The 27,500-nt window shown below is 44.4% G+C and overlaps 2 protein-coding genes across 2 annotated transcripts in view; one reads left to right on the top strand and one right to left on the bottom strand.

The window, feature by feature from the left end:
* The window catches only part of LOC121567595 (pentraxin-related protein PTX3), a 7,261-nt gene extending 1,143 nt beyond the window's left edge, over window positions 1-6,118 (top strand). Inside the window, exons 2-4 of the mRNA XM_041877768.2 lie at window positions 1,372-1,537; window positions 2,122-2,528; window positions 4,724-6,118. Of these exons, the coding sequence (XP_041733702.2) occupies window positions 1,372-1,537; window positions 2,122-2,528; window positions 4,724-5,385 (1,235 nt within the window). The 3' untranslated portion in view covers window positions 5,386-6,118. The remainder of the gene's footprint in view (window positions 1-1,371; window positions 1,538-2,121; window positions 2,529-4,723) is intronic.
* The window catches only part of LOC121568465 (ventricular zone-expressed PH domain-containing protein-like), a 103,018-nt gene that overhangs the window by 59,112 nt on the left and 16,406 nt on the right, over window positions 1-27,500 (bottom strand). The window contains exon 3 of the mRNA XM_045216734.1: window positions 6,540-6,553. Coding sequence (XP_045072669.1) covers window positions 6,540-6,553 — 14 coding nt within the window. The remainder of the gene's footprint in view (window positions 1-6,539; window positions 6,554-27,500) is intronic.

Below are 27,500 nucleotides of genomic sequence, written 5' to 3'. Positions count from 1 at the left end.
TGGAAGTCTATTTAATACGTATGCTCTTCAGGACTCTGTATGGCTGTGTTCAGTCAGTGTGTGTCCAGATATCATACTAAACGAGTTTGATTTTAGAATCATTGTGGGTACGTTCTGCTTCTGTGGGTTGTAAAAGTCTGTCTAGATGAACTCTGTCCAGTGTTGGTCTTTGTCAAGTTATTAGTCTCTGGATATGAAGAGCTAAGAGTGTAATCATAGAGAGAGTGAGCAGTGACTGTGTTAATGTGTCAGAGTTGGCTGAGCACATCTGGACATGTTCTCTCTCTTCTCCTCTCTCCTCTCTTCTCCTCTCTTCTCCTCTCTCCTCTCTTCTCCTCTCTCCTCTCTTCTCTCTTCTCTCTCTCCTCTCTTCTCCTCTCTCTTCCTTCTCTCACCTGCCAGAGGGTACGTTGAGTAAGTACAGTACATAAATAATGTAAATAATCTGGACCAGTGTTTACTGAATGGTGAGTCACTTCCAATTCAGCTGCTCTGAAATTTCCAAAAGCTTTAGGCGGGTTATGAAGCAACAGATGTTTGGGGAATCACTGATCTAGCTGTGATCTGTCAGTAGAGTCAGTCTATCTCAAGGAGCTGTGGCTGAGGGAGTGTTCCTCAATGTGTTCTGTCAGTGTTGGCTGGGAAAGTCTGGGCAGAGATGTTCTCTGCCAGAGAGTAAGTTGAGCGAGAGGAGACCGGGGCTTTTAGCCTCCTATTGGGAACAGACCATTATGAATGACTGGTCATTGATCAAAGAAATACTATTTAATTGGGGAATTCTTCTCTCAGCTGATTTTGGAAGGCAGGCTCCTTGGCGTGTGTATGAGTGTGTGTGTGTGTGTGTGTGTATGGTTCGTAATCTAACAGAAAACCATAAACAACTATAACTTTGCTCAGGGCAGTTTGTAATGTGATTTTACATTATTAAAGATGAAGCGGCCCAAACAAACACTGGAGAGTAACATCACACATTACCGTACCAGAGGGAGAGACCGTGCCAATAACTCAAACTGCCAGGACACAGGACACGGAAAGAGAAAGAGAGGGAGAGATAGAGAACAAGAAGTGTAGAGAGGGGAAGAGCGGGAAATAGACGGATACTGTTTCAAGCAAAGAAAGGGATAATCTGAGAGAGAGACAGACAGTTGGCAGGATAAAGAATAGGAAGGGAAGGATAATTGAAGCCATCTAACGTACATGCATGTCTCTACCGCTCCACCCCTCTCTCCCTCTCTCTCTCCCTCTCTCTCTCTCTCCCTCTCTCTCTCTCTCTCTCTCTCTCTCGCTCTCTCCCTCTCTCTCTCTCCCTCTCTCTTGCTCTCTCCCTCTCTCTCTCTCTCCCTCTCTCTCCCTCTCTCTCCATCTCTCCAGCCACCCCAACCCCAACCCCAACCCCCTGTACGGCTACAGACATCACTAAATGGGACAAGCTCTTCTCCATGCTGGAGAACTCTCAGATGAGGGAGAACATGCTTCTGCAGTACTCCGATGACATCATCAAGGTGGAGTTGGGATCGCTGCGTGGAGAGATGCTAAGGTTGCTTATATTTGTCCTATTTCACACATGTATTAATTGGAAATGTGTTTTTTGCATATCCCACTCTCCCTGAGACACCCTCGGAGAGTGGGGTCACGGCCAGGCTCTGCCATTCAACGGCGACCTTGAAGCAATTAGGTTTAAGTGTCTTGCTCAAGGGCACATCAATAGATTTTTCACCTTGTCGCCTCTGGGATTTGAACCAGCAGCTTTTCGGTTACTGGCCCAACGCTCTAACAGCTAGGCTACCTGCCACCAACTCATATACGGGCACTAATATATAGGCACGAATATATAGGCCATCTCAGCCAATGGAACAGAAGCACCAATCCCAATACGACCTTTACGACCCAAATCGACCTTTCCCAAACCACCAATCCCAAATCGACCTTTCCCAAACCACCAATTCCAAATCGATCTCCTAACCTCTGTGCACCTGTGTATATCTGAAAGGAGTCCATGTGTAATGTGGCATAAGAAACTACTGGTGCAGTTGGCTAGCTCGGCTCCCATGTGTACTGCAGCCTGCTCTCCTCCTGGTCTCTGACGTAATCCATCTCTAATCCCTCTTCTCCTGACCCCAGGTTTGTGGCTCAGTACGGAGGGGCCTGTGGCGTTGCAGTGGAGACCGCTGGGCGGAAGATGTCTATGCAGATGGAGGCTCGCCTCAGGGAGAGCATGGAGCATCTCAGGCAAGATCAGAGCACTGCTGCTGGGAAATCTGCAGGTAATTCTGGGAATAGCCACCAGGAGACACTGTTACAGCAGCTCATCACCGCGGTGCGGACACAGGCTTCCCGACCCATCAAGCTAGAAAACAGCTGCCTGAGTAATCCAGGACCCGTAACGCCACCAGAGGCAAAGGGGGGAAACCTGCAGCAGGATGTGGTGTCGGCAGAGATGCTGGATGCCCTGGTGACAGAGCTGGCGAAGACGAGGGCAGTGCTAGAAATAGCGCTCAAGTCGGCACGGCAACGACACCTGCCCGCAGGTGAGAACACCTCTTCCTGTGTCACTATCTATACATCCTGCCATCCTTTACATCAGTGGTTCTCAACCAGGGGCACTAGTACTTGGCCTATCCACAGGGGGTACTTGACTCAACCAGGGGCACTAGTACTTGGCCTATCCACAGGGGGTACTTGACTCAACCAGGGGCACTAGTACTTGGCCTATCCAAGGGGGTACTTGACTCAACCAGGGGCACTGGTACTTGGCCTATCCACAGGGGGTACTTGACTCAACCAGGGGCACTAGTATTTGGCCTATCCACAGGGGGTACTTGAGAATACTCATGAGACCATAGGCCTACTGGTAAAATACACGAGGGGGTAGATCAGGGGTACCCCGGGCAGAGCAACATGTCCTTGGTGGTACAGTAACCGAACAAGGTTGAGAAGCCCCGCTCTGCATAATGTTGCAGATTTATGTGAGTTTTTAGACACAATCAGGTGATACAGCACCCAACTTACAAGAATCACATCAGACATCCCGCCCAGGCAATTTGATTCTAACAACCCATTGATTCTTGAAAGAATGAATATAGCAAACATATACCTAGGGAGTGTGAATGTAAAAAATGTTTCTGATCCATTTTCCTTATAACAGGAATTCTTACCAGAGTGCCTTTCCATGTTCCAAACCCAGTCTCTGCATCTGTGATCTCTATCTGCAAAGCTCTGCGAGCCTAAATATATCCACGTCCTGTTCAGGCCTCTACCTGCTTACTCTGTTGCAATTCAATCAAAAACAAAATGAGCCCAGGTCTTATAATAAACCCAGAGGGCTTTAAAAAGGTAGCTTATCCCCAATCTGAGCAGAGAGCAACAAGGCTATTGTTCTATAGAGAAGAGTCTCTCTCTGAATCAAGTCTGTTCATATGGAGACGCCAGGCCTTTCAGTGAGCCAGCTCCAGTTCCCAGCATTAATCAGATAAAACCTCAATGCTGTTTATATCACTCACACACACACACACACACACACACACACACACACACACACACACACACACACACACACACAGGTATAATCATTAGCAGGTCGGCACAGCAACCACAGCAAAGCACCCTGGGAAGCAGAACCAGATGGGAACGGTTACCCCCGGAGAGAAACCTGAGACAAATGTAACGTCAATATTTAGCGTCTGGTAGGAAGAGTCAATCACTGTGTGTGTCATAACCTAGCTATCGGACTGCTGCTGCAGAGAGAGGGGGAAGGGAGCTCATTTAGAACCCCTTAGTAATACACACACACAAACAAACACACACACACACACACACACACACACACACACACACACAAAGACTGATTCAAACCAGCAGGGATTTCCTCTTCTGGTCTGACTCTGTGTTGATGCATTATCTCATGGTGTTATCCTTTATAGATCGCACACAGTAGAGCTGCACACACACACACACACACACACACGCGCAGGCCTACATGTGCACAAGCAAACGAGAGAGTGGTGTGTGTGTGATAAGAAACAGACATGGTGACCTCACGGTTTACTCTTTCGTGGCGTTAAGGAAAGAGAGAGAGAGAAGAGCGACTGCGCCCGCCGAGGAAGAGGAGGAGGAGTGTAGCTCAGTTGGTAGAGCGTGGCGCTTGCAACGCCAGGGTTGTGGGTTCTATTCCTCACGGGGGGCCAGTATGAAAAATGTATGCACTCACTAACTGTAAGTCGCTCTGGATAAGAGCGTCTGCTAAATGACTAAAATGTAAAATGTAAAAATGAGTGGGAGGAGGAGGAGGAGGAGGAGGAGTGGGAGGAAAAGGACAAGACAGGGAAAAACCTCCGGTCTATGACATCATTGACCGCATTACCACTGACCGCAACCTGAACCTCAATCACACCATGGTCTACCGCTCAAATACCAAACTGCATGCATGACTGTTAAAGGTTCAACCTTAGAGATCCTATATAGATAGAATACCACGGCTAAGGGCTGTTCTTATGATAGACACAACGCGGAGTGCCTGGATACAGCCCTTAGCCGTGGTATATTGGCCATTTACCACAAACCCCCAAGGTGCCTTATTGCTATTATAAACTGGTTACCAACGTAATTAGAAAAGTAAAAATATTTTTTTTGTCATACCCGTGGTTTCCTAAATTGGTCATCTTGCAGATCAATTAATAACCGCAAAATGACTAAAGCAATTCTCTCATTCTGTCCTCCCTCCCAGGCTGTGAGACCGCTCTTCTCTTCCCTATGCGTTCCCGTCGCATCTTCTCCTCGGTGACACCAGACCTCCCTCTCTCCCTCTCTTCCTTCACCGTGTGCCTGTGGGCCAAGCCCGTTTCCATCTCCAACAGAACCGTGCTGTTCTCCTACGGAACCAAACGGAACCCCTATGAGATCCAGCTCATTCTCAGCGGAACCAGGGCTCTCTTCACCGTGGGAGGAGAGGCTCACCTGGTGGAGGGGCGGGGCGTGGTGAGAGGAGGAATTTGGACCCACATATGTGGGGCTTGGAGCTCTGAGCAGGGCATAGCGTCACTATGGGCCGATGGACACAGAGTGGCATTCACACCCGGGGTGGCCGAGGGCCACGTGTTACCCAATGGAGGCTCACTCCAGCTGGGGCAGGAGAAAAACGTCGGTGGGGTCTCTGGAGGGTCAGGTGGCAGTGGGAGTGAGATGCCTGGGTTTGAGGGAGGCTTCGATGCCAAGTTGGCGTTCATTGGGAAGATAACGGGGGTGAACATGTGGGACCGAGTGCTGGCGGAGGAGGAGATATCCCAGCTGGCTTTGCAGGACGGCGAGGGGTGTGAGCAGAGGGGAAACGTAATTGGGTGGGGCTTGACGGAGATCGTGCCTCACGGGGGCGCTCAGTTCATCAACTAACTCTGATGACATTTTCATCATCATCACCATCATCATCATTTAAATCAACTCTATCATCACCTTCATCATCTTCATCATAATCATCATCATTGAAATGAACTTTCATTATCATCATTTAAATTAACTCTATCATCACCTTCATCATCATCATCATCATCATCATCATCATCATCATCATCATCACCATTATAAACTAACCCTAAGACCTGCAGTGCAGAACAGCCCAACCGGCTGAGACTGCAACAATAATGTGAACATGAACAACAACAACAACAACAACAGCTCCCTTTAATGGTTAAAGAGACTGGAGACTGGAAAAGAATGTGCCCTGTTTGAGGAGCGTTTCCCATTTAGAGATGCAGGACAGTGAGAAGCATTAGTATACATAGCCTTAGGAGGAGAAGTGGAGAAAACAGCATTTACCAAAGAGTTCAAGAGAAGAAAGGAGTGGAAGAACAGAGGAGAGAGAGAGAGAGAGAGAAAGAGACAAAGAGCTCATTGTGTGGAAGGAGGGATGCTTTGGGTCAACTGTCACAAAAGCAGTCTGCTAGGGTCATCACTAGATGGCCAAGCTAGAGAGGACAACATTGGCTATATCATCAGAAGTATTGTGCAAGTACGTTAGCTGTTTGTTATTAATCAAGTGTTAGGGTCAAGGGGTAAGGTACAGTGGCTTGCGAATGTATTCACCCCCCTTGGCATTTTTCCTATTTTGTTGCCTTACAACCTGGAATTAAAATGGATTTTTTGGGGGTTTGTATCATTTCAGTTACACAACATGCCTACCACTTTGAAGATGCAAAATATTTTTTATTGTGAAACAAACAAGAAAAAGACAAAATAACAGAAAACTTGAGCGTGCATAACTATCCCCCCCCCCCCCCCCACCACCCCACACACACACACTTTGTGCAGCAATTACAGCTGCAAGTCTCTTGGGGTATGTCTCTATAAGCTTGGCACATCTAGCCACTGGGATTTTTTCCCATTCTTCAAGACAAAACTTCAAATTGGATGGGTTCCGCTGGTGTACAGCAATCTTTAAGTCATACCACAGATTCTCAATTGGATTGAGGTCAGGGCTTTGACTAGGCCATTCCAAGACATTTAAATGTTTCCCCTTAAACCACTTGAGTGTTGCTTTAGCAGTATACTTAGGGTCATTGTCCTGCTGGAAGGTGAACCTCCGTCCCAGTCTCAAATCTCTGGAAGACTGAAACAGGTTTCCCTCAAGAATTTCCCTATATTTAGCGCCGTCCATCATTCCTTCAATTCTGACCAGTTTCCCAGTCCCTGCCGATGAAAAACATCCCCACAGCATGATGCTGCCACCACCATGCTTCACTGTGGGGATGGTGTTCTCGGGATGATGAGAGGTGTTGGGTTTGCGCCAGACATAGCGTTTTCCTTAATGGCCAAAAAGCTCAATTTTAGTCTCATCTGACCAGAGTACCTTCTTCCATATGTTTGGGGAGTCTCCCACATGCCTTTTAGCGAACACCAAACATGTTTGCTTTTTTCTGGCCACTCTTCCTTAAAGCCCAGCTCTGTGGAGTGTACGGCTTAAAGTGGTCCTATGGACAGATACTCCAATCTCCGCTGTGGAGCTTTGCAGCTCCTTCAGGGTTATTGTTGGTCTCTTTGTTGCCTCTCTGATTAATGCCCTCCTTGCCTGGTCCGTGAGTTTTGGTGGGCGGCCCTCTCTTGGCAGGTTTGTTGTGGTGCCATATTCTTTCCATTTTTTAATAATGGATTTAATGGTGCTCTGTGGGATGTTCAAAGTTTCTGATATTTTTTTATAACCCAACCCTGATCTGTACTTCTCCACAACGTTGTCCCTGACCCGTTTTGAGAGCTCCTTGGTCTTCATGGTGCCGCTTGCTTGGTGGTGCCCCTTGCTTAGTGGTGTTGCAGACTCTGGGGCCTTTCAGAAAAGGTGTATATATACTGAGATCATGTGACAGATCATGTGACACTTAAATAAAGTCCACCTGTGTGCAATCTAACTAATTATGTGACTTCTGAAGGTAATTGATTGTACCAGATCTTATTTAAGGTCTTCATATCAAAGGGGGTGAATACATATGCATGCACCACTTTTCCGTTATTAATTTTTTAGAATTTTTTGAAACAAGTTATATTTTTCATTTCACTTCACCAATTTGGACTAGTTTGTGTATGTCCATTACATGAAATAAAAATAAAAATCAATTTTAAATTACAAGTTGTAATACAACAAAATAGGAAAAACTAACAACTTAGTTGTTAAATTGGCATTGTGGTTAGAAAATGCTTTACCTTCGTCCTTTCTGGCATGGCTACGTAGTGACAACCATCTGCAAGCTGCCATGGGAGGTTTTAAGAATTATATTACCTTATAATCTTATGTTTCCGGAAAAAAAGTGAATATTGTTTTCAATCTTTGTTTCCAACTTTGTTTTTATCAAAGTGTTTACATTCAGATGTGACAAACATAATATTTCAGTTGTTGTGTGTTTTGCTTTGTTTTCCATACATCCAGAAGGGTTTATTGTGTTTCTCTTTTGAAATGGGTGCAATAAGATGACTTATTCCCTGTTTGTTGCATCTCTTGTGAGACAGAAACACTTGATTTGAAAAGAGGAACTGTGAACAATGTTTACAGAATCTGTTACGACTATCTCTGCTCTTTGTTAACGTAGTAGGCAATGGGTATCATATTGTAAATTGGTTTGTGTTTTTTGTCAAGAAGTAAAAATGAATGTATTTTGTATATAAATATTTTTAGCATACAGTATAACTAGAATTGGAGACGAAGGTATTAATAAAAACTACATTATTGCCTCTGATGCAGTTCTTCATCACCAACAGGATGGTTTAAGTGATTGTTTGTTTGTTTCCCTCTTGATATATTTCCCAAGGTGCTCCAGTGTTAAAAGGCCTTTTCAGTTGTTTAGATGGTCCCAATGCATATTTACAGAGGATTGCTAGAGTGTTAGTAAATGCACTGAACATGCTCATCAGTTGATACATAGTTTGAATGTGAAGTAGATAGTCTGCAGATGTCAACTAAGCCCAACTTGTGTTTAAGTTTATTTAGATAGTCCCAAAGCATATCTACAGATAGTTACTAGAATGACAACAGATATGCTGTTAAGTTGTAACTGATATGCAGTTGAGATGCTGGTGATAGTCTCCTGATTGTTTGTTGATCATCTATAGATGGGCTTGGCATTTGTGCAAGTGATGGGACATACTGTTGAAGTATCGCTGACATGCTACAGATATGCTGTTGAAATGCTGCTGATAGTCTACAGATGGTTTGTCGAGCTTCTATATACGGACTATGGACTACCTGGTTAAAAATGATGAAATCTACTGTTGAGATTCTAATGAAAGGCTGAAGAAATACTGTTGAAATGCTGCCGATAGTCTAAAGATGGCTTGTCTACAGATGGTTTGTCGAGCATCTATATACAGTACGGACTATGGACTACCTGGTTAAAAATGATGAAATATACTGTTGAGATTCTACTGAAAGGCTGAAGAAATACTGTTGAAATGCTGCCGATAGTCTACAGATGGACTACAGACACTTCCTTGTTGAAAGTCAACAGACATGCAGTTGACATGTTACCGATAGTCTGTAAATAGTCTACAGAGCATTTACAGACTGACTATCCAAATAAAGTGTTACCGTGTTGTCTTTCTGGATTAAAGACAAACTATTAACCCTTACATTGTGAAAAGGTTCAGTGAAAACATAGGACTACATTCTAGAAAGTACAACTTCAGTATAAGCGATTTTAGGTTCCACCTCTTTCATTCAGCTCCCCCCCGCTCCCCTCCCCTCCCCCTCCCTCTTTTTCCCTATCCCTGAGACAAGGTACTGTATCAGTTTATCGATGCTTCACCCACTCTTTCCCTCGTTAACCCCGCCCCCTGCCCCATAGCCCAGAGAACCAATAACAAATGACCTCTCCCCCTCCCAGCAGCCACCAGTTCAAGAACTAGGATGATGTAATGTGGTTTGGGTGAGGTCAGGGGGTTTGGGCAACGGGTGGCTGAGTTTGGGGTGGACAACCAAACGTGTGTGTGTGTGTGTGTGTGTGTGTGTGTGTGTGTGTGTGTGTGTGTGTGTGTGTGTGTGTGTGTGTGTGTGTGTGTGTGTGCGTGTAGTTCCTTCAGAAAGTAAAAAGTATTCATACCCCCTGACTTATTCCACATTTTGTTTTGTTACAGCCTGAATTCAAAATGGATTAAATATATTGTTTTTCTCACCCATCTACACACAATACCCCAGAATGACAAAGTCTAAACATGTTTTTTGAAATCTTTGCAAATTCATTGAAAAATAAATACAGAAATATCTCATTTACATACAGTACCAGTCAAAAAGTTTGGACACACCTACTCATTCCAGGGTTTTTCTTTATTTTTACAATTTTCCACATTGTAGAATAATAGTGAAGATATCAAAACTATGAAATAACACATATGGAATCATGTAACCAAAAAAGTTTTAAACAAATCAAAATACATTTTAGATTTTAGATTCTTCAAAGTAGCCACCCTTTGCCTTGATGACAGCTTTTCACACTCTTGGCATTCTCTCAACCAGCTTCACCTGGAATGCTTTTCCAACAATCTTGAAGGAGTTCCCACATATGCTGAGCACTTGTTGGCTGCTTTTCCTTCACTCTGCGGTCCAACTCATCCCAAACCATCTCAATTGATTTGAGGTCGGGTGATTGTGGGGGCCAGGTCATCTGATGCAGCACTCAATCACTCTCAGTATTGATCAAATAGCCCTTACACAGCCTGGAGGTGTGTTGGGTCATTGTCCTTTTGAAAAACAAATTATAGTCCCACTAAGCGCAAACCATATGGGATGGAGTATCACTGCAGAATGCTGTGATAGCCATGCTGGTTAAGTGTGCCTTGAATTCTAAAGAAATCACAGACAGTGTCACCAGCAAAGCACCCCCACACCCACACCTCCTCCTCCATGCTTTATGGTGGGAACCACATATGCGGAGATCATCCGTTCACCTACTCTGCGTCTCACAAAGACACTGCGGTTGGAACTCATGAGAGCCAGTTTCATCATAGCGCTTGATGGTTTTTGCGACTGCACTTGAAGAAACGTTCAAAGTTATTGAAATTTTCCAGATTGACTGACCTTCATGTCTTAAAAGTAATGATGGACTGTCGTTTCTCTTTGCTTATTTGAGCTGTTCTTGCCATAATATGGACTTGGTCTTTTACCAAATAGGGATATCTTCTGTATACCACCCTTACCTTGTCACAACACAACTGATTGGCTCAAACGCATTAAGAAGGAAATAAATTACACAAATTAACTTTTAAAAAGGCACACCTGTTAACTGAAATTCATTCCAGGTGACTACCTCATGAAACTGGTTGAGAGAATGCCGAGAGTGTGCAAAGCTGGGTGGCAAAGGGTGGCTATTTGAAGAATCTCAAATATAAAATATATTTTGAGTTGTTTAACACTTGTTTGGTTACTACATGATTCCATATGTGTTATTTCATCATTTTGATGTCTTCACTATTATTCTACAATGTAGAAAATAGTAAAAATAAAGAAAAACCCTGGAATGAGTAGGTGTGTCCAAACTTTTGACTGGTACTGTAAGTATTCACACCCCTGAGTCAATACTTTGTAGAAGCACCTTTGGCAGCGATTACAGCTGTGAGGCTTTCTGGGTAAGTCTCTAAGAGCTTTCCACACCTGGATAGTGCAACATTTGCCCATTATTCAAGCTCTGTCAAATTGGTTGTTGATCATTGTTAGACAACAATTTTCAGGTCTTGCCATAGATTTTCAAGCAGATTTAAGTCAAAACTATAACTCGCCCACTCAGGAACATTCATTGTCTTCTTGGTAAGCAACTCCAGTGTAGAGTTGGCCTTGTATTTTAGGTTATTGTCTTGCTGAAAGGTGAATTCATCTCCCAGTGTCTGGTGGAAAGCAGACTGAACCAGGTTTTCCTCTAGTCTCCCAGTGTCTGGTGGAAAGCAGACTGAACCAGCTTTTCCTCTAGGATTTTGCCTGTGCTTAGCTCCATTACGTTTCTTTTTTTAACCTGAAATCTCCCCAGTCCTTAACAATTACAAGCGTACCCATAACAAAATGCAGCCACCACTATGCTTGAAAATATGGAGAGTGGTACTCAGTAATGGGTTCTATTGGATTTGCACCAAACATAACACTTTGTATTCTGGACAAAAAAATGAATTACTTTGCTACATTTTTTGCAGTGCCTTGTTGCAAACAGGATACATGTTTTGGAATATTTTGTATTCTGTACAGGCTTTCTTCTTTTCACTCTGTCAATTAGGTTAGTGTTGTGGAGTAACTACAATGTTGTTGATCCTTCCTCAGTTTTCTCCTATTACAGCCATTCAACTCTGTAACTGTTTTAAAGTCACCATTGGCCTCATGGTGAAATCCCTGAGTGGCTTCCCTCCTCTCTGGCAACGGAGCTAGGAAGGACACCTGTATCTTTGTAGTGATTTGGTGTATTGATACACCATCCAAAGTAATATTCAGTGTCTGCTTTAAAAAAAAAAAATACCCATCTACCAATAGGTGCCCTTCTTTGAGAGGCATTGGAAAACTCCCTGGTCTTTGTGGTTTAATCTGTGTTTAAAATTCACTGCACGACTGAGGGACCTTACAGATAATTGTATGTGTGTGGTACAGAGATGAGGTAATCATTAGAAAATAATCTTAAACTCTATTATTGCACACAGAGTGAGTCCATGAAACTTATTATGTGACTAGTTAAGCACATGTTTACTACTGAACGTATTTAGGCTTGCCATAAAGGGGTTGAATCCTTATTGACTCAAGACATTTCAGCTTTTCATTTTTAATTCATTTGTAAAAATTCCTAAAAACATAATTCCACTTTGACATTATGGGGTAGTATGTGTAGACCAGCATAAAACAAATCTCAATTTGATCAATTTTAAATTCAGGCTGTAACACAACAAAATGTGGAAAAAGTCAAGGGGTGTGAATACTTTCTGAAGGCACTGTATCTGATAATGAGGTAGGCCTGTGGGGTTTATTGTAGTTGCCTGTAAAACCTTAACACTGTGCCCCACTGCTAGCTTCCTTCCTCCCCCCCTCCGCTGCATCAGCAAGGGAGAGTTACACAACTCTTTGAGGTTGAAACACATATATACTGTACACATGTGGATCACACACACACACACACACACACACACACACACACACAGTGCTAGATCATTATCTGCTGCAGGTAACTACAAAAATAAAGGAAACACCAACATAACAGCTACAATGCGACTTGGCATATTTTCTACAAGTGTCTGGAACTCTATTGGAGGGATGCGACATCATTCTACCACGAGAAATTCCATAATTTGGTGTTTCGTTGATGGTGGTGGAAAACGCCGTCACAGGCACCGCTCCAGATCTGTTGACTGAGACACACACACACCCTTTAAACCCCTCTTTCAAAGTCACTGAGATTACTTCTTCTAGGCATTTTTATACATGACCCTAAGCATGATGGGATGTTAATTGCTTAATTAACTCAGGAGCCACACCTGTCTAGAAGCACTTGCTTTCAATATACACTGAATCCCTCATTTACTCAAGCGTTTCCTTTATTTTGGCAGTTACCTGTTTGTCTCAGCAAAAACATAGCAGTATGAGCCCAGAGCAGGCAAACCAGAGCAGTCAGACCAGAGCAGCCAGACCAGAGCAGCCAGACCAGAGCAGCCAGACCAGAGCAGCCAGACCAGAGCAGCCAGACCAGAGCAGCCAGACCAGAGCAGGCAAACCAGAGCAGTCAGACCAGAGCAGCCAGACCAGAGCAGTCAGACCAGAGCAGCCAGACCAGAGCAGCCAGACCAGAGCAGCCAGACCAGAGCAGTCAGACCAGAGCAGTCAGACCAGAGCAGCCAGACCAGAGCAGCCAGACCAGAGCAGCCAGACCAGAGCAGCCAGACCAGAGCAGGCAAACCAGAGCAGTCAGACCAGAGCAGCCAGACCAGAGCAGTCAGACCAGAGCAGCCAGACCAGAGCAGCCAGACCAGAGCAGCCAGACCAGAGCAGTCAGACCAGAGCAGCCAGACCAGAGCAGCCAGACCAGAGCAGCCAGACCAGAGCAGCCAGACCAGAGCAGCCACCCCAAGAACCCACAGCAGCATTCCCACATCCCCCTACCAGCAGCTGGGTCTAACAGCATGTGGGCTACAGTCCAGTATGTACTGACAGAGAGGGCTAAAGCCCTGCTGAACCTCACCCTAGATCAGTGTTTTAAAGGCTGTTATCTTGAAGCCAAAGTCATCCCTCCTGACCCTTGACCTTGAACAATTACACTACTTCACATTGCTTACATTAATGTACACAATAAATAATGCTTTTAAGAGACAATCTATCCCCTAGTATTGCCCCCACCCCTCTCTCTCTCTCTTTCCATCTCTCCCTCCCTCTGTCTCTCTCCATCCTGATAACTGCTCTATTCCAGCTATAACAATGGAGACTCTCTTCTGTCTCCATCTATCCCTCACTCACTCTCTCTCCATCTATCCCTCACTCTCTCTCCTCTCTCTCTCCATCTATCCCTCTCTCTCCTCACCGTCTCCATCTATCTCTCACTCTCTCTCTCCTCTCTTTCTCCATCTATCCCTCACTCTCTCTCCTTTCCGTCTCCATCTATCCCTCACTCTCTCTCCTTTCTGTCTCCATCTATCCCTCACTCACTCTCTCTCCTCACTGTCTCCATCTATCCCTCACTCACTCTCTCTCCATCTATCCCTCACTCTCTCTCCTCTCTCTCTCCATCTATCCCTCTCTCTCCACACCGTCTCCATCTATCTCTCACTCTCTCTCCTCTCTTTCTCCATCTATCCCTCACTCTCTCTCCTTTCCGTCTCCATCTATCCCTCACTCTCTCTCCTTTCTGTCTCCATCTATCCCTCACTCACTCTCTCTCCTCACTGTCTCCATCTATCCCTCACTCTCTCTCCTCTCCGTCTCATCTATCCCCCGCTCTTTCTATTTTCTGCCTCCATCTATCCCTCACTCTCTCTCCTCTCCGTCTCCATCTATCCCTCTCTCTCCTTTCTGTCTCCATCTATCCCTCACTCTCTCTCCTCTCCGTCTCCATCTACCCCTCTCTCTCCTTTCTGTCTCCATCTATCCCTCACTCTCTCTCCTCTCCGTCTCCATCTATCCCTCACCTCTCTGTCTCCATCTATCCCTCACTCTCTCTCCGTCTCCATCTATCCCTCACTCTCTCTCCTCTCCATCTATCCCTCACCTCTCTGTCTCCATCTATCCCTCACTCTCTCTCCTCTCCGTCTCCATCTATCCCTCACTCTCTCTCCTCTCTGTCTCCATCTATCCCTCATTCTCTCTCCTCTCTGTCTCCATCTATCCATCATTCTCTCTCCTCTCTGTCTCCATCTATCCCTCACTCTCTCTCCTCTCCATCTATCCCTCACTCTCTCTCCTCTCTGTCTCCATCTATCCCTTACTCTCTCTCCTCTCTGTCTCCATCTATCCCTCACTCTCTCTCCGTCTCCATCTATCCCTCACTCTCTCTCCTCTCCGTCTCCAGCTATGCCTCACTCACTCTCCACTTCATGTGCCCTATATGTCTCCCTCTCTCCTCTTCTCCCTCTTTTTCCACATCCTCTCTTCTCCCCTTACCCCCCCCTTTCTCCAGAGTAGCAAAGCACACAAGTACCCAGTGGATGTGCCAAAAAGTGCAAAATGCAACAGTCGATAAAACTAAAACTGAACTTGACGTAGGGTATGATTATTATACAGTAAATCATCAGCACTAGATGTCTCACAGCAGCAGGCACCTCAAACCAATAAAACATGACACTTAACCATGCCAGTTTTAACTGGGGAGTGTCAAGAGCCATTTCCCAATACGCTGTTATGTAACTGTGTGTGTGTGTGTGTGTGTGTGTGTGTGTGTGAGTGTGTCTGTGTGTTTTGGTGTGTGTGTGTGTGCGCGTGTCTCTCCAGGGCAGGAGTGCAGCTGACTGTGCTGCGGGTGAGTGGTCTGGTACAATATGGCCGCCATTACTGCATAAAATCTGGTCGAGGGCAGGACGAAATGGATGCGGAACATTGCGGTCATTTCACAAAAAATTATTAAGTAAGTTAGAACACAAAACAGTTGGAAGGTTCAATAAGAGGGATATTGTTTATACTGTACAGGACTCATTTACCTTAGCACGGCAGTAAATGTTAAAAGTTATGTGATGAGTGATGAGTATTAGTCCCATGTAGCTCAGTTGGTAGAGCATGGCGGTTCGTTTCCCACGGGGGACCAGTATGAAAGAAAAGAAAAAAGTATGCACTCACTAACTGTAAGTCGCTCTGGATAAGAGCATCTGCTAAATGACTAAAATGTAAATGTAAATGTTCACAAAATGGTGTTCACAAAATGTCCGCAGTGCATTGCATCACCCAGGTGGCCGCCACACACTAAAGCTGGATGATGTGAGTTACACAAACACAATGTGATAATGTGTGTGAAGTGTTAGCTGACCGTGTAGGTCATGAAGTGTGTGAGCTATTCACACACACACACACACACACATACGCACATGCACACACACGCACACATGCACACACACGCACCCATGCACACACACACACACACACGTTCACCTAATCCAGGATCATTTACAGGATAAACAAACGGTTAACCTTGAGTGCTTGTTTTCATATGATGGGTCGTGGAGGTTGGAGAGAGGGGGGCCAGGATGGAGGCAGACATACGTATGCTCCTGAAGGCACTTTAGACACATGTTCTAGGAAAGGCCCTGTTAAAAGGGTCTCCTCCCCTGTAGTAGACTACTCACACCCTGACTCATTAGATCTGTATGACAACACACACACACACACACACACAGACCCACAACACACAGACACACACACACACAGACCCACAACACACAGACACACACACACACAGACCCACAACACACAGACACACACACACAGACACACAGACCCACAACACACAACACACACACATACACAGACACACACATACACAGACCCACAACACACAGACTCACAACACACAGACACACACACACACACACCCACACACAGACCCACACACACACACACACACACCCACAACACACAGACACACAACACACTACTAGATCCTCTGTGGTAACCGCTCCCACCAGTTATATTAACCACACTGAGGCTCCACTGGTGGGTTACAGGCCTGGGGGGGCCAAACAGATCCCTAACGAGCAACACCAATGGCGGTCCCTGGGGGGAAACCACTAACGAGGTCTAACCACGTTTAAGAGGGTAACGAGGCGCTCTAACTAGGATCCTGGAGGAGGTCAACATAATGACGTGCCCTAAGGGAGAGTGGAAAAGTAAGTCCCCTAACTAGGCACCTTACCTAGTGCACTAAACCACTCCTAAAAGAGGCCACTGATGTCAATGCTGACGTCCTTAGTACCTATCAGTGATTTATTCTATGTTATGTTATTTATTGTATGTTTTGCTATGTAATAACCAGCTTCAGTAAAAAAAAAACTGAAAGAAAATTGAGAAATAATAGAAAAGTAAAACACGTAATAATAAAAGTAATAATAGATACACAATGAGTAACGATAACTTGGCTGTATACACGGCAGAGTTGTGGACTCAAATTTGATGACTTGAGACTCGACTTGATAGAAAATAAAATAACTTAAGACTTGACTTTGACTTGGAGTCTCAAGACTCGGGACTCGACGTTGACTTTATACTGATGACTGATGACACGCAGCCAGAGACAGTAGCAGCAACATCGCACATTGCACAAAAAAAAAAAAAAAACGTGCAACAGATTGCCTAGTGAAACGCACACTTGGCCCTCTGATTGGACCAGCAAACTGTCAATTAATACAGGTCGCTAGCGCAGTGGTTCTCGATGTGGAGAAGGTTTTGGGGCGTCGCGAGTATGAAACTGAATGGGAAATGTTCCTACATATTTTAATTGGCTACATGCACATACACCTTATGTTTACACCTTTGCCTATTTGCCCTGGTTTCAGGCCTACAGTATCAACATCAACATCTCATCTGTGCTTCAGAACCAACAAGTTGCGCGTCTTGATTGTTGACCAATGAACAGTGATCAGCATTAGCGCGCATATCCAGATTAGTCTTCAGAAAAGCTTGTTTCATTTTCTCCAGTTTATCTTATCTCATTCTCGTTGGCACCAAAAGTTTAAAAAGTGTTGATAGGGGGCAGAATGCGGTCGGACCACCATATAATTGGCATATACATTACTCTTACTGAATTTCCACGTAGGCGAGGATATTGGAAATTTAATCAAAGCCTATTGGATGATAATTTATTTTTAACTATGACAAAGGAATTTATAACTGACTTTTTCCGACATAACATAGGTACAGCAAATCCCCTTATTGTATGGGACACCTTTAAATGTGCCTTTAGAGGCCATGCAATTCAGTACTCATCTCGAAAACAAAAGCAATTTAGGTCAAAATAGTTTATACTAACAAAGGAAATAGAAAGTCTAACAGAACAGATAGATGACAATAAAAACTGTAACATAGAGGCTCAGAATAAATTAGAGGAAAAACAAAAAGAAATGGAGAAACATATTCATAAAGATCAAGTGTAATATATTATAAAAATAAAGCAAACTGGATGGAATATGGGGAAAAATGCACCAAATTATTTTTTAATCTTCAACATAGGAATGCTACCAAAAATAATTTAATGAAACTGGATATAAATGACGGAGTAACCCATGATTCACCAAATTATATTTTGAAGGAGGAAACAAAGTACTTTAAGCATATGTTTTCGTTTCAGTCGCCTCCATCTCCTCTAACTGAAGCTAATTGTAGAGATTTATTTTCTATTGATAATGTAAAATGAACAGCCAAACAGAAAGACTCATGTGAAGGTGAAAATACAGAGGAGGAACTTCTGGATGCAATTAAAGACTTTAAGTCCGGGAAAACTCCAGGGTAGGATGGCATACCAGTCGAAGTATACCAAACATTTTTTTATATACTAAGAGGACCGTTATTAGCATGTTTTAACCAGAAATCTTTCTGATTGAGAGGGGGTCAAATACTTATTTCCCTCATTAAAATGCTAATCAATGTATAACATTTTAGACATGCGTTTTTCTGGATTTTTTTGTTGTTATTCTGTCTCTCACTGTTCAAATAAACCTACCATTAAAATTATAGACTGATCATGTCTTTGTCAGTGGGCAAACGTACAAAATCAGCAGGGGATCAAATACTTATTTCCCTCACTGTATATATACAGTGGGGAGAACAAGTATTTGATACACTGCCGATTTTGCAGGTTTTCCTACTTACAAAGCATGTAGAGGTCTGTAATTTTTATCATAGGTACACTTCAACTGTGAGAGACGGAATCTAAAACAAAAATCCAGAAAATCACATTGTATGATTTTTAAGTAATTAATTTGCATTTTATTGCATGACATAAGTATTTGATCACCTACCAACCAGTAAGAATTCCGGCTCTCACAGACCTGTTAGTTTTTCTTTAAGAAGCCCTCCTGTTCTCCACTCATTACCTGTATTAACTGCACCTGTTTGAACTTGTTACCTGTATAAATGACACCTGTCCACACACTCAATCAAACAGACTCCAACCTCTCCACAATGGCCAAGACCAGAGAGCTGTGTAAGGACATCAGGGATAAAATTGTAGACCTGCACACGGCTGGGATGGGCTACAGGACAATAGGCAAGCAGCTTGGTGAGAAGGCAACAACTGTTGCCGCAATTATTAGAAAATGGAAGAAGTTCAAGATGACGGTCCTTGAAATGCTTACGAAGCCACTCCTTCGTTGCCCGGGCGGTGTGTTTGGGATCATTGTCATGCTGAAAGACCCAGCCACGTTTCAAGCACGGCGCTTGTAACGCCAAGGTAGTGGGTTCGATCCCCGGGACCACCCATACACAAAAAATTTATGCACGCATGACTGTAAGTCGCTTTGGATAAAAGCGTCTGCTAAATGGCATATTATATTATATATCTTCAATGCCCTTGCTGATGGAAGGAGGTTTTCACTCAAAATCTCACGATACATGGCCCCATTCATTCTTTCCTTTACACGGATCAGTCGTCCTGGTCCCTTTGCAGAAAAACAGCCCCAAAGCATGATGTTTCCACCCCCATGCTTCACAGTAGGTATGGTGTTCTTTGGATGCAACTCAGCATTCTTTGTCCTCCAAACACGACGAGTTGAGTTTTTACCAAAAAGTTCTATTTTGGTTTCATCTGACCATATGACATTCTCCCAATCCTCTTCTGGATCATCCAAATGCACTCTAGCAAACTTCAGACGGGCCTGGACATGTACTGGCTTAAGCAGGGGGACACGTCTAGCACTGCAGGATTTGAGTCCCTGGCGGCGTAGTGTGTTACTGATGGTAGGCTTTGTTACTTTGGTCCCAGCTCTCTGCAGGTCATTCACTAGGTCCCCCCGTGTGGTTTTGGGATTTTTGCTCACCGTTCTTGTGATCATTTTGACCCCACGGGGTGAGATCTTGCGTGGAGCCCAGATCGAGGGAGATTATCAGTTGTCTTGTATGTCTTCCATTTCCTAATAATTGCTCCCACAGTTGATTTCTTCAAACCAAGCTGCTTACCTATTGCAGATTCAGTCTTCCCAGCCTGGTGCAGGTCTACAATTTTGTTTCTGGTGTCCTTTGACAGCTCTTTGGTCTTGGCCATAGTGGAGTTTGGAGTGTGACTGTTTGAGGTTGTGGACAGGTGTCTTTTATACTGATAACAAGTTCAAACAGGCGCCATTAATACAGGTAACGAGTGGAGGACAGAGGAGCCTCTTAAAGAAGAAGTTACAGGTCTGTGAGAGCCAGAAATCTTGCTTGTTTGTACGTGACCAAATACTTATTTTCCACCATAATTTGCAAATCAATCAATCAATCAATTTTATTTTATATAGCCCTTCTTACATCAGCTAATATCTCGAAGTGCTGTACAGAAACCCAGCCTAAAAACCCCAAACAGCTAGTAATGCAGGTGTAGAAGCACGGTGGCTAGGAAAAACTCCCTAGAAAGGCAAAACCTAGGAAGAAACCTAGAGAGGAACCAGGCTATGAGGGGTGGCCAGTCCTCTTCTGGCTGTGCCGGGTGGAGATTATAACAGAACCATGCCAAGATGTTCAAAAATGTTCATAAGTGACAAGCATGGTCAAATAATAATCAGGAATAAATCTCAGTTGGCTTTTTCATAGCCGATCATTAGAGTTTAAAACAGCAGGTCTGGGACAGGTAGGGGTTCCATAACCGCAGGCAGAACAGTTTAAACTGGAATAGCAGCAAGGCCAGGCGGACTGGGGACAGCAAGGAGTCACCACGGCCGGTAGTCCCGACGTATGGTCCTAGGGCTCAGGTCTCTCAGTTGGCTTTTCATAGCCGATCATTTAGAGTTGAAAACAGCAGGTCTGGGACAGGTAGGGGTTTCGTAGCCGCAGGCAGAACAGTTGAAACTGGAATAGCAGCAAGGCCAGGCGGACTGGGGACAGCAAGGTGTCATCATGCCCGGTAGTCCTGACGTATGGTCCTAGGGCTCAGGTTCTCAGAGAGAAAGAGAGAACGAGAGAATTAGAGAGAGCATACTTAAATTCACACAGGACACTGGATAAGACAGGAGAAGTACTCCAGGTATAACCAACTAACCCCAGCCCCCCGACACATAAACTACTGCAGCATAAATACTGGAGGCTGAGACAGGAGCGGTCCGAGACACTGTGGCCCCATCCGAAGAAACCCCCGGACAGGGCCAAACAGGAAGGATATAACCCCACCCACTCCGCCAAAGCACAGCCCCCGCACCACTAGAGGGATATCCCCAACCACCAACTTACAATCCTGAGACAAGGCCGAGTATAGCCCACAGAGGTCTCCACCACAGCACAAACCAAGGGGGGCGCCAACCCAGACAGGAAGATCACGTCAGTAACTCAACCCACTCAAGTGACGCACCCCCTCCCAGGGACGGCATGAAAGAGCACCAGCAAGCCAGTGACTCAGCCCCTGCAACAGGGTTAGAGGCAGAGAACCCCCAGTGGAGAGGGGAACCGGCCTGGCAGAGACAGCAAGGGCTGTTCGTTGCTCCAGCCTTTCCGTTCACCTTCACACTCCTGGGCCAGACTACACTCAATCATATGACCTACTGAAGAGATAAGTCTTCAGTAAAGACTTAAAGGTTGAGACCGAGTCTGCGTCTCTCACATGGGTAGGCAGACTGTTCCATAAAAATGGAGATCTATAGGAGAAAGCCCTGCCTCCCGCTGTTTGCTTAGAAATTCTAGGGACAATTAGGAGGCCTGCGTCTTGTGACCGTAGCGTACGTATTGGTATGTACGGCAGGACCAACTCGGAAAGATAGGTAGGAGCAAGCCCATGTAACGCTTTATAGGTTAACAGTAAAACCTTGAAATCAGCCCTTGCCTTAACAGGAAGCCAGTGTAGGGAAGCTAGCACTGGAGTAATATGATCAAATTTCTTGGTTCTAGTCAGGATTCTAGCAGCCGTATTTAGCACTAACTGAAGTTTATTTAGTGCTTTATCCGGGTAGCCGGAAAATAGAGCATTGCAGTAGTCCAATCTAGAAGTAACAAATGCATGGATCAATTTTTCTGCATCATTTTTGGACAGAAAATTTCTGATTTTTGCAATGTTACGTAGATGGAAAAAAGCTGTCCTTGAAACAGTCTTGATATGTTCGTCAAAAAGAGAATCAGGGTCAAGAGTAACGCCTAGGTCCTTCACAGTTTTATTTGAGACGACTTTACAACCATCAAGATTAATTGTCAGATTTAACAGAAGATCTCTTTGTTTCTTGGGACCTAGAACAAGCATCTCTGTTTTGTCCGAGTTTAAAAGTAAAAAGTTTTCAGCCATCCACTTCCTTATGTCTGAAACACAGGCTTCTAGCGAGGGCAATTTTGGGGCTTCACCATGCTTCATTGAAATGTACAGCTGTGTGTCATCCGCATAGCAGTGAAAGTTAACATTATGTTTTCGAATAACATCCCCAAGAGGTAAAATATATAGTGAAAACAATAGTGGTCCTAAAACGGAACCTTGAGGAACACCGAAATGTACAGTTGATTTGTCGGAGGACAGACCATTCACAGAGACAAACTGATATCTTTCCGACAGGTAGGATCTAAACCAGGCCAGAACTTGTCCGTGTAGACCAATTTGGGTTTCCAGTCTCTCCAAAAGAATGTGGTGATCGATGGTGTCAAAGGCAGCACTAAGGTCTAGTAGCACGAGGACAGATGCAGAGCCTCGGTCTGACGCCATTAAAAGGTCATTTACCACCTTCATAAGTGCAGTCTCAGTGCTATGATGGGGTCTAAAACCAGACTGAAGCATTTCGTATACATTGTTTGTCTTCAGAAAGGCAGTGAGTTGCTGCGCAACAGCTTTTTCTAAAATTTTTGAGAGGAATGGAAGATTCGATATAGGCCGATAGTTTTTTATATTTTCCGGGTCAAGGTTTGGCTTTTTCAAGAGAGGCTTTATCACTGCCACTTTTAGTGAGTTTGGTACACATCCGGTGGATAGAGAGCTGTTTATTATGTTCAACATAGGAGGGCCAAGCACAGGAAGCAGCTCCTTCAGCAGTTTAGTAGGAATAGGATCCAGTATGCAGCTTGAAGGTTTAGAGGCCATGATTATTTTCATCATTGTGTCAAGAGATATAGTACTAAAACACTTAAGTGTCTCCCCGATCCCAGGCCCTCGCAGAGTCTGTGCAGATCCAGGACAGCTAAGCCCTGGAGGAATACGCAGATTCAAAGAGGAGTCCGTAATTTGCTTTCTAATGGTCATGATCTTTTCCTCAAAGAAGTTCATGAATTTATCACTGCTGAAGTGAAAACCATCCTCTCTTGGGGAATGCTGCTTTTTAGTTAGCTTTGCAACAGTATCAAAAAGAAATTTTGGATTGTTCTTATTTTCCTCGATTAATTTGGAAAAGTAGGATGATCGAGCAGCAGTGAGGGCTCTTCGGTACTGCACGGTACTGTCTTTCCAAGCTAGTCGGAAGACTTCCAGTTTGGTGTGGCGCCATTTCCGTTCCAATTTCCTGGAAGCTTGCTTCAAAGCTCGGGTATTTTCTGTATACCAGGGAGCTAGTTTCTTATGACAAATGTTTTTCGTTTTTAGGGTGCAACTGCATCTAGGGTATTGCGCAAGGTTAAATTGAGTTCCTCAGTTAAGTGGTTAACTGATTTTTGTCCTCTGACGTCCTTGGGTAGGCAGAAGGAGTCTGGAAGGGCATCAATGAATTTTTGTGTTGTCTGAGAATTTATAGCACGACTTTTGATGCTCCTTGGTTGGGGTCTGAGCAGATTATTTGTTGCGATTGCAAACGTAATAAAATGGTGGTCCGATAGTCCAGGATTTTGTGGAAAAACATTAAGATCTACAACATTTATTCCATGGGACAAAACTAGGTCCAGAGTATGACTGTGGCAGTGAGTAGGTCCAGAGACATGTTGGACAAAACCCACTGAGTCGATAATGGCTCCGAAAGACTTTTGGAGTGGGTCTGTGGACTTCTCCATGTGAATATTAAAATCACCAAAAATTAGAATATGATCTGCTATGACTACAAGGTCTGATAGGAATTCAGGAAACTCAGAGAGGAACGCTGTATATGGCCCAGGAGGCCTGTAAACAGTAGCTATAAAAAGTGATTGAGTAGGCTGCATAGATTTCATGACTAGAAGCTCGAAAGATGAAAACGTCATTTTTTTTTTGTAAATTGAAATTTGCTATCGTAAATGTTAGCAACACCTCCGCCTTTGCGGGATGCACGGGAATATGGTCACTAGTGTAACCAGGAGGTGAGGCCTCATTTAACACAGCAAATTCATCAGGCTTAAGCCATGTTTCAGTCAGGCCAATCACATCAAGATTATGATCAGTGATTAGTTCATTGACTATGACTGCCTTTGAAGTGAGGGATCTAACATTAAGTAACCCTATTTTGAGATGTGAGGTATCACGATCTCTTTCAATAATGGCAGGAATGGAGGAGGTCTTTATCCTAATAAGATTGCTAGGGTGAACACCACCATGTTTAGTTTTGCCCAACCTAGGTCGAGGCACAGACACAGTCTCAATGGGTATGGCTGAGCTGACTACACTGACTATGCTATTGGCAGACTCCACTAAGCTGGCAGGTTGGCTAACAGCCTGCTGCCTGGCCTGCACCCTCATTTCACTGTGGGGCTAGAGGAGTTAGAGCCCTATCTATGTTGGTAGATAAGAGGAGAGCACCCCTCCAGCTAGGATGGAGTCCGTCACTCCTCAGCAGGTCAGGCTTGATCCTGTTTGTGGGTGAGTCCCAGAAAGAGGGCCAATTATCCACAAATGTTATCTTTTGGGAGGGGCAGAAAACAGTTTTCAACCAGCGATTGAGTGCTGAGACTCTGCTGTAGAGCTCGTCACTTCCCCTAACTGGGAGGGGGCCAGAGACAATTACTCGATGCCGACACATCTTTCTAGCTGATTTACACGCTGAAGCTATGTTGCACTTGGTGACCTCTGACTGTTTCATCCTAACATCGTTGGTGCCGACGTGGATAACAATATCTCTATACTCTCTACACTCGCCAGTTTTAGCTTTAGCCAGCACCATCTTTAGATTAGCCTTAACGTCGGTAGCCCTGCCCCCTGGTAAACAGTGTATGATCGCTGGGTGATTCGTTTTAAGTCTAATACTGCGGGTAATGGAGTCGCCAATGACTAGGGTTTTCAATTTGTCAGAGCTAATGGTGGGAGCCTTCGGAGTCTCAGACCCCGTAACGGGAGGAGTAGAGACTAGAGAAGACTCAGACTCAGACTCCGACTCGCTACATAATGGGGAAAACCGGTTGAAGGTTTCTGTCGGCTGAATGAGCGAGCACCGGTTGAGCATTCCAACAGTATTTCCCTCCAGAAGCCATGAGAAAGTTGTCCGGCTGCGGGGACTGTGCGGGGGGATTTATACTAACGTTACTGTCTGTACTTGCTGGTGGCACAGACGCTGTTTCTTCCTTTCCTACACTGATATTACTCTTGCCTAACGATTGCGTCTGAAGCTGGGCTTGTAGCACAGCTATTCTCGCCGTAAGGCGAGAATTCTCCTGTATATTATGAGTACAGCGACTGCAATTAGAAGACATCATGTTAATGTTACTACTTAGCTTCGGCTGTTGAAGATGTTGATGAACCATGTCCAGATGAAGCGTCCGAGTGAAAAAGTTGAATAAGGGAAAAAAGTTGCGATGGAAAAAGGAAAATAACGTAAAGTTGGCAGCTAAAACGCACAGGAAAATGACTCTTCTGTCTCGGGATAAACGTCCGGGGTGAAAAAGTTTAACGAAAAAGATGAGTGAGGACAAAACTAAAAAGTTGGTAAATTTGTTGAACACAGAGATTAATTAAACGTTTATTAAAAGTAAAACGTGAATAGTTTGGCAGGTAGCCAAGTAGCAACAAACAGCAGAGCAGCACGGAGACAATGCGGAAATAAATTAATTAAAAATCCTACAATGTGATTTTCTGGATTTCTTTTTCTCAATTTGTCTGTCATAGTTGACGTGTACCTATGATGCAAATTACAGGCCTCTCTCATCTTTTTAAGTGGGAGAACTTGCACAATTGGTGGCTGACTAAATACTTTTTTCCCCCACTGTATTCTGGCGAATTTATTACGATATTTGTGAGGAAGAAAGGGGCTACCCAGTTGGCAACGAGCAGGCAGGCGGCCCTCCAAAGCGACAGTGCAAGGTGCAGACAGACCGCTGCTTTCCGCTGCATACAGGTCTATTATCCTGTTTTCTCTGGACTCCAGAGGAGTGACAAGATATCCGTAGATGATATTGGCTGCTAACATGAATGACTTTCATCTAAAAATGCAGGTGTAAAACGCAGTTTAGTTCCGTGTCTTGCGCTTTGAAAATGCATCACTGTTTATGGCTGTAATGACAGGCTACATTTGCGCAGCGATTGTGCGTGCACGTGGGGGGGTCGCAAGCTTTGAACCACTCCTTTTGGGGGCGTCGCAGGTCAAAAAGTTTGAGAACCACTGAGCTAGCGAACAGATTGCTGATTTTGCTGTACAGCTATAGGATCGGGTGCAGCGCAAATGTCAAATTGTTTAGAGAGAGGATTTCCATGAATAAATATGCAGCTCCAAAAATAGTTTGGTGATCAAGAAAATGAACTGTTTACCTTGTAAGATCACCAGCAACGGAGCAACAATGACTAGCATAGGCATACTGGTCTGTTGGTATGAAATGGCTTGAAATTGATGTGAAAATTGCAGTTGGAATTTGATGTTAAAATTAATTATTACATAATCAAAATGTGTTGTTGACAAAATAATGAAAAGGGCTGTCTGGTAGCCTCAATAAATAGACAAAGATCTGTAGATGAAAAAGTATTGTGACTCAACTCGACATGACTTGCTCTTACAATGCACGACTTGGACTTGACTCGAGACTCGAACTGTTCTACTTCAGACTCGACTTGAGACTTCGACCTTGTGACTTGAGACTTGCTTATGACTCGAATAATAGTGACTTGGTCCCACCTCTGATATACAGGGTACCAGTACCTAGTCGATGTGCAGGTGTACGAGGTAACTGAGGTAGATATGTACATATAACTAGGAATAAAGTGACAGATAGTAAACAGTAGCAGCAGCGTATGTGATGAGTCAAAAAAGTTAGTGCAAAAACGGTCAATGCAGATAGTTCGGGTAGCTATTTGGTTAACTATTTAACTTACTTATTTAGCAGTCTTATGGCTTGGGGGTAGAAGCTGTTCAGGGTCCTGTTGGTTCCAGACTTGATGCATCGGTACCGCTTGCCGTGCGGTAGCAGAGAGAACAGTCTATGACTTGGGTGGCTGGAGTCTTTAACAATTTTTTGGGCTTTCCTTTGATACCGCCTGGTATAGAGCTCCTTGATGGCAGGGAGCTCGGCCCAAGTGATGTACTGGGCCGCCTTGCGGTCGGACGCCAAGCAGTTGTCATACCAA

Source organism: Coregonus clupeaformis, chromosome 6 (assembly GCF_020615455.1).
Source record: "Coregonus clupeaformis isolate EN_2021a chromosome 6, ASM2061545v1, whole genome shotgun sequence".
In the NCBI taxonomy this organism is placed as follows: domain Eukaryota; kingdom Metazoa; phylum Chordata; class Actinopteri; order Salmoniformes; family Salmonidae; genus Coregonus; species Coregonus clupeaformis.
The sequence above is the reverse complement of the archived record's forward strand: the minus strand, read 5'-3'. Positions and strand labels throughout refer to the sequence as shown.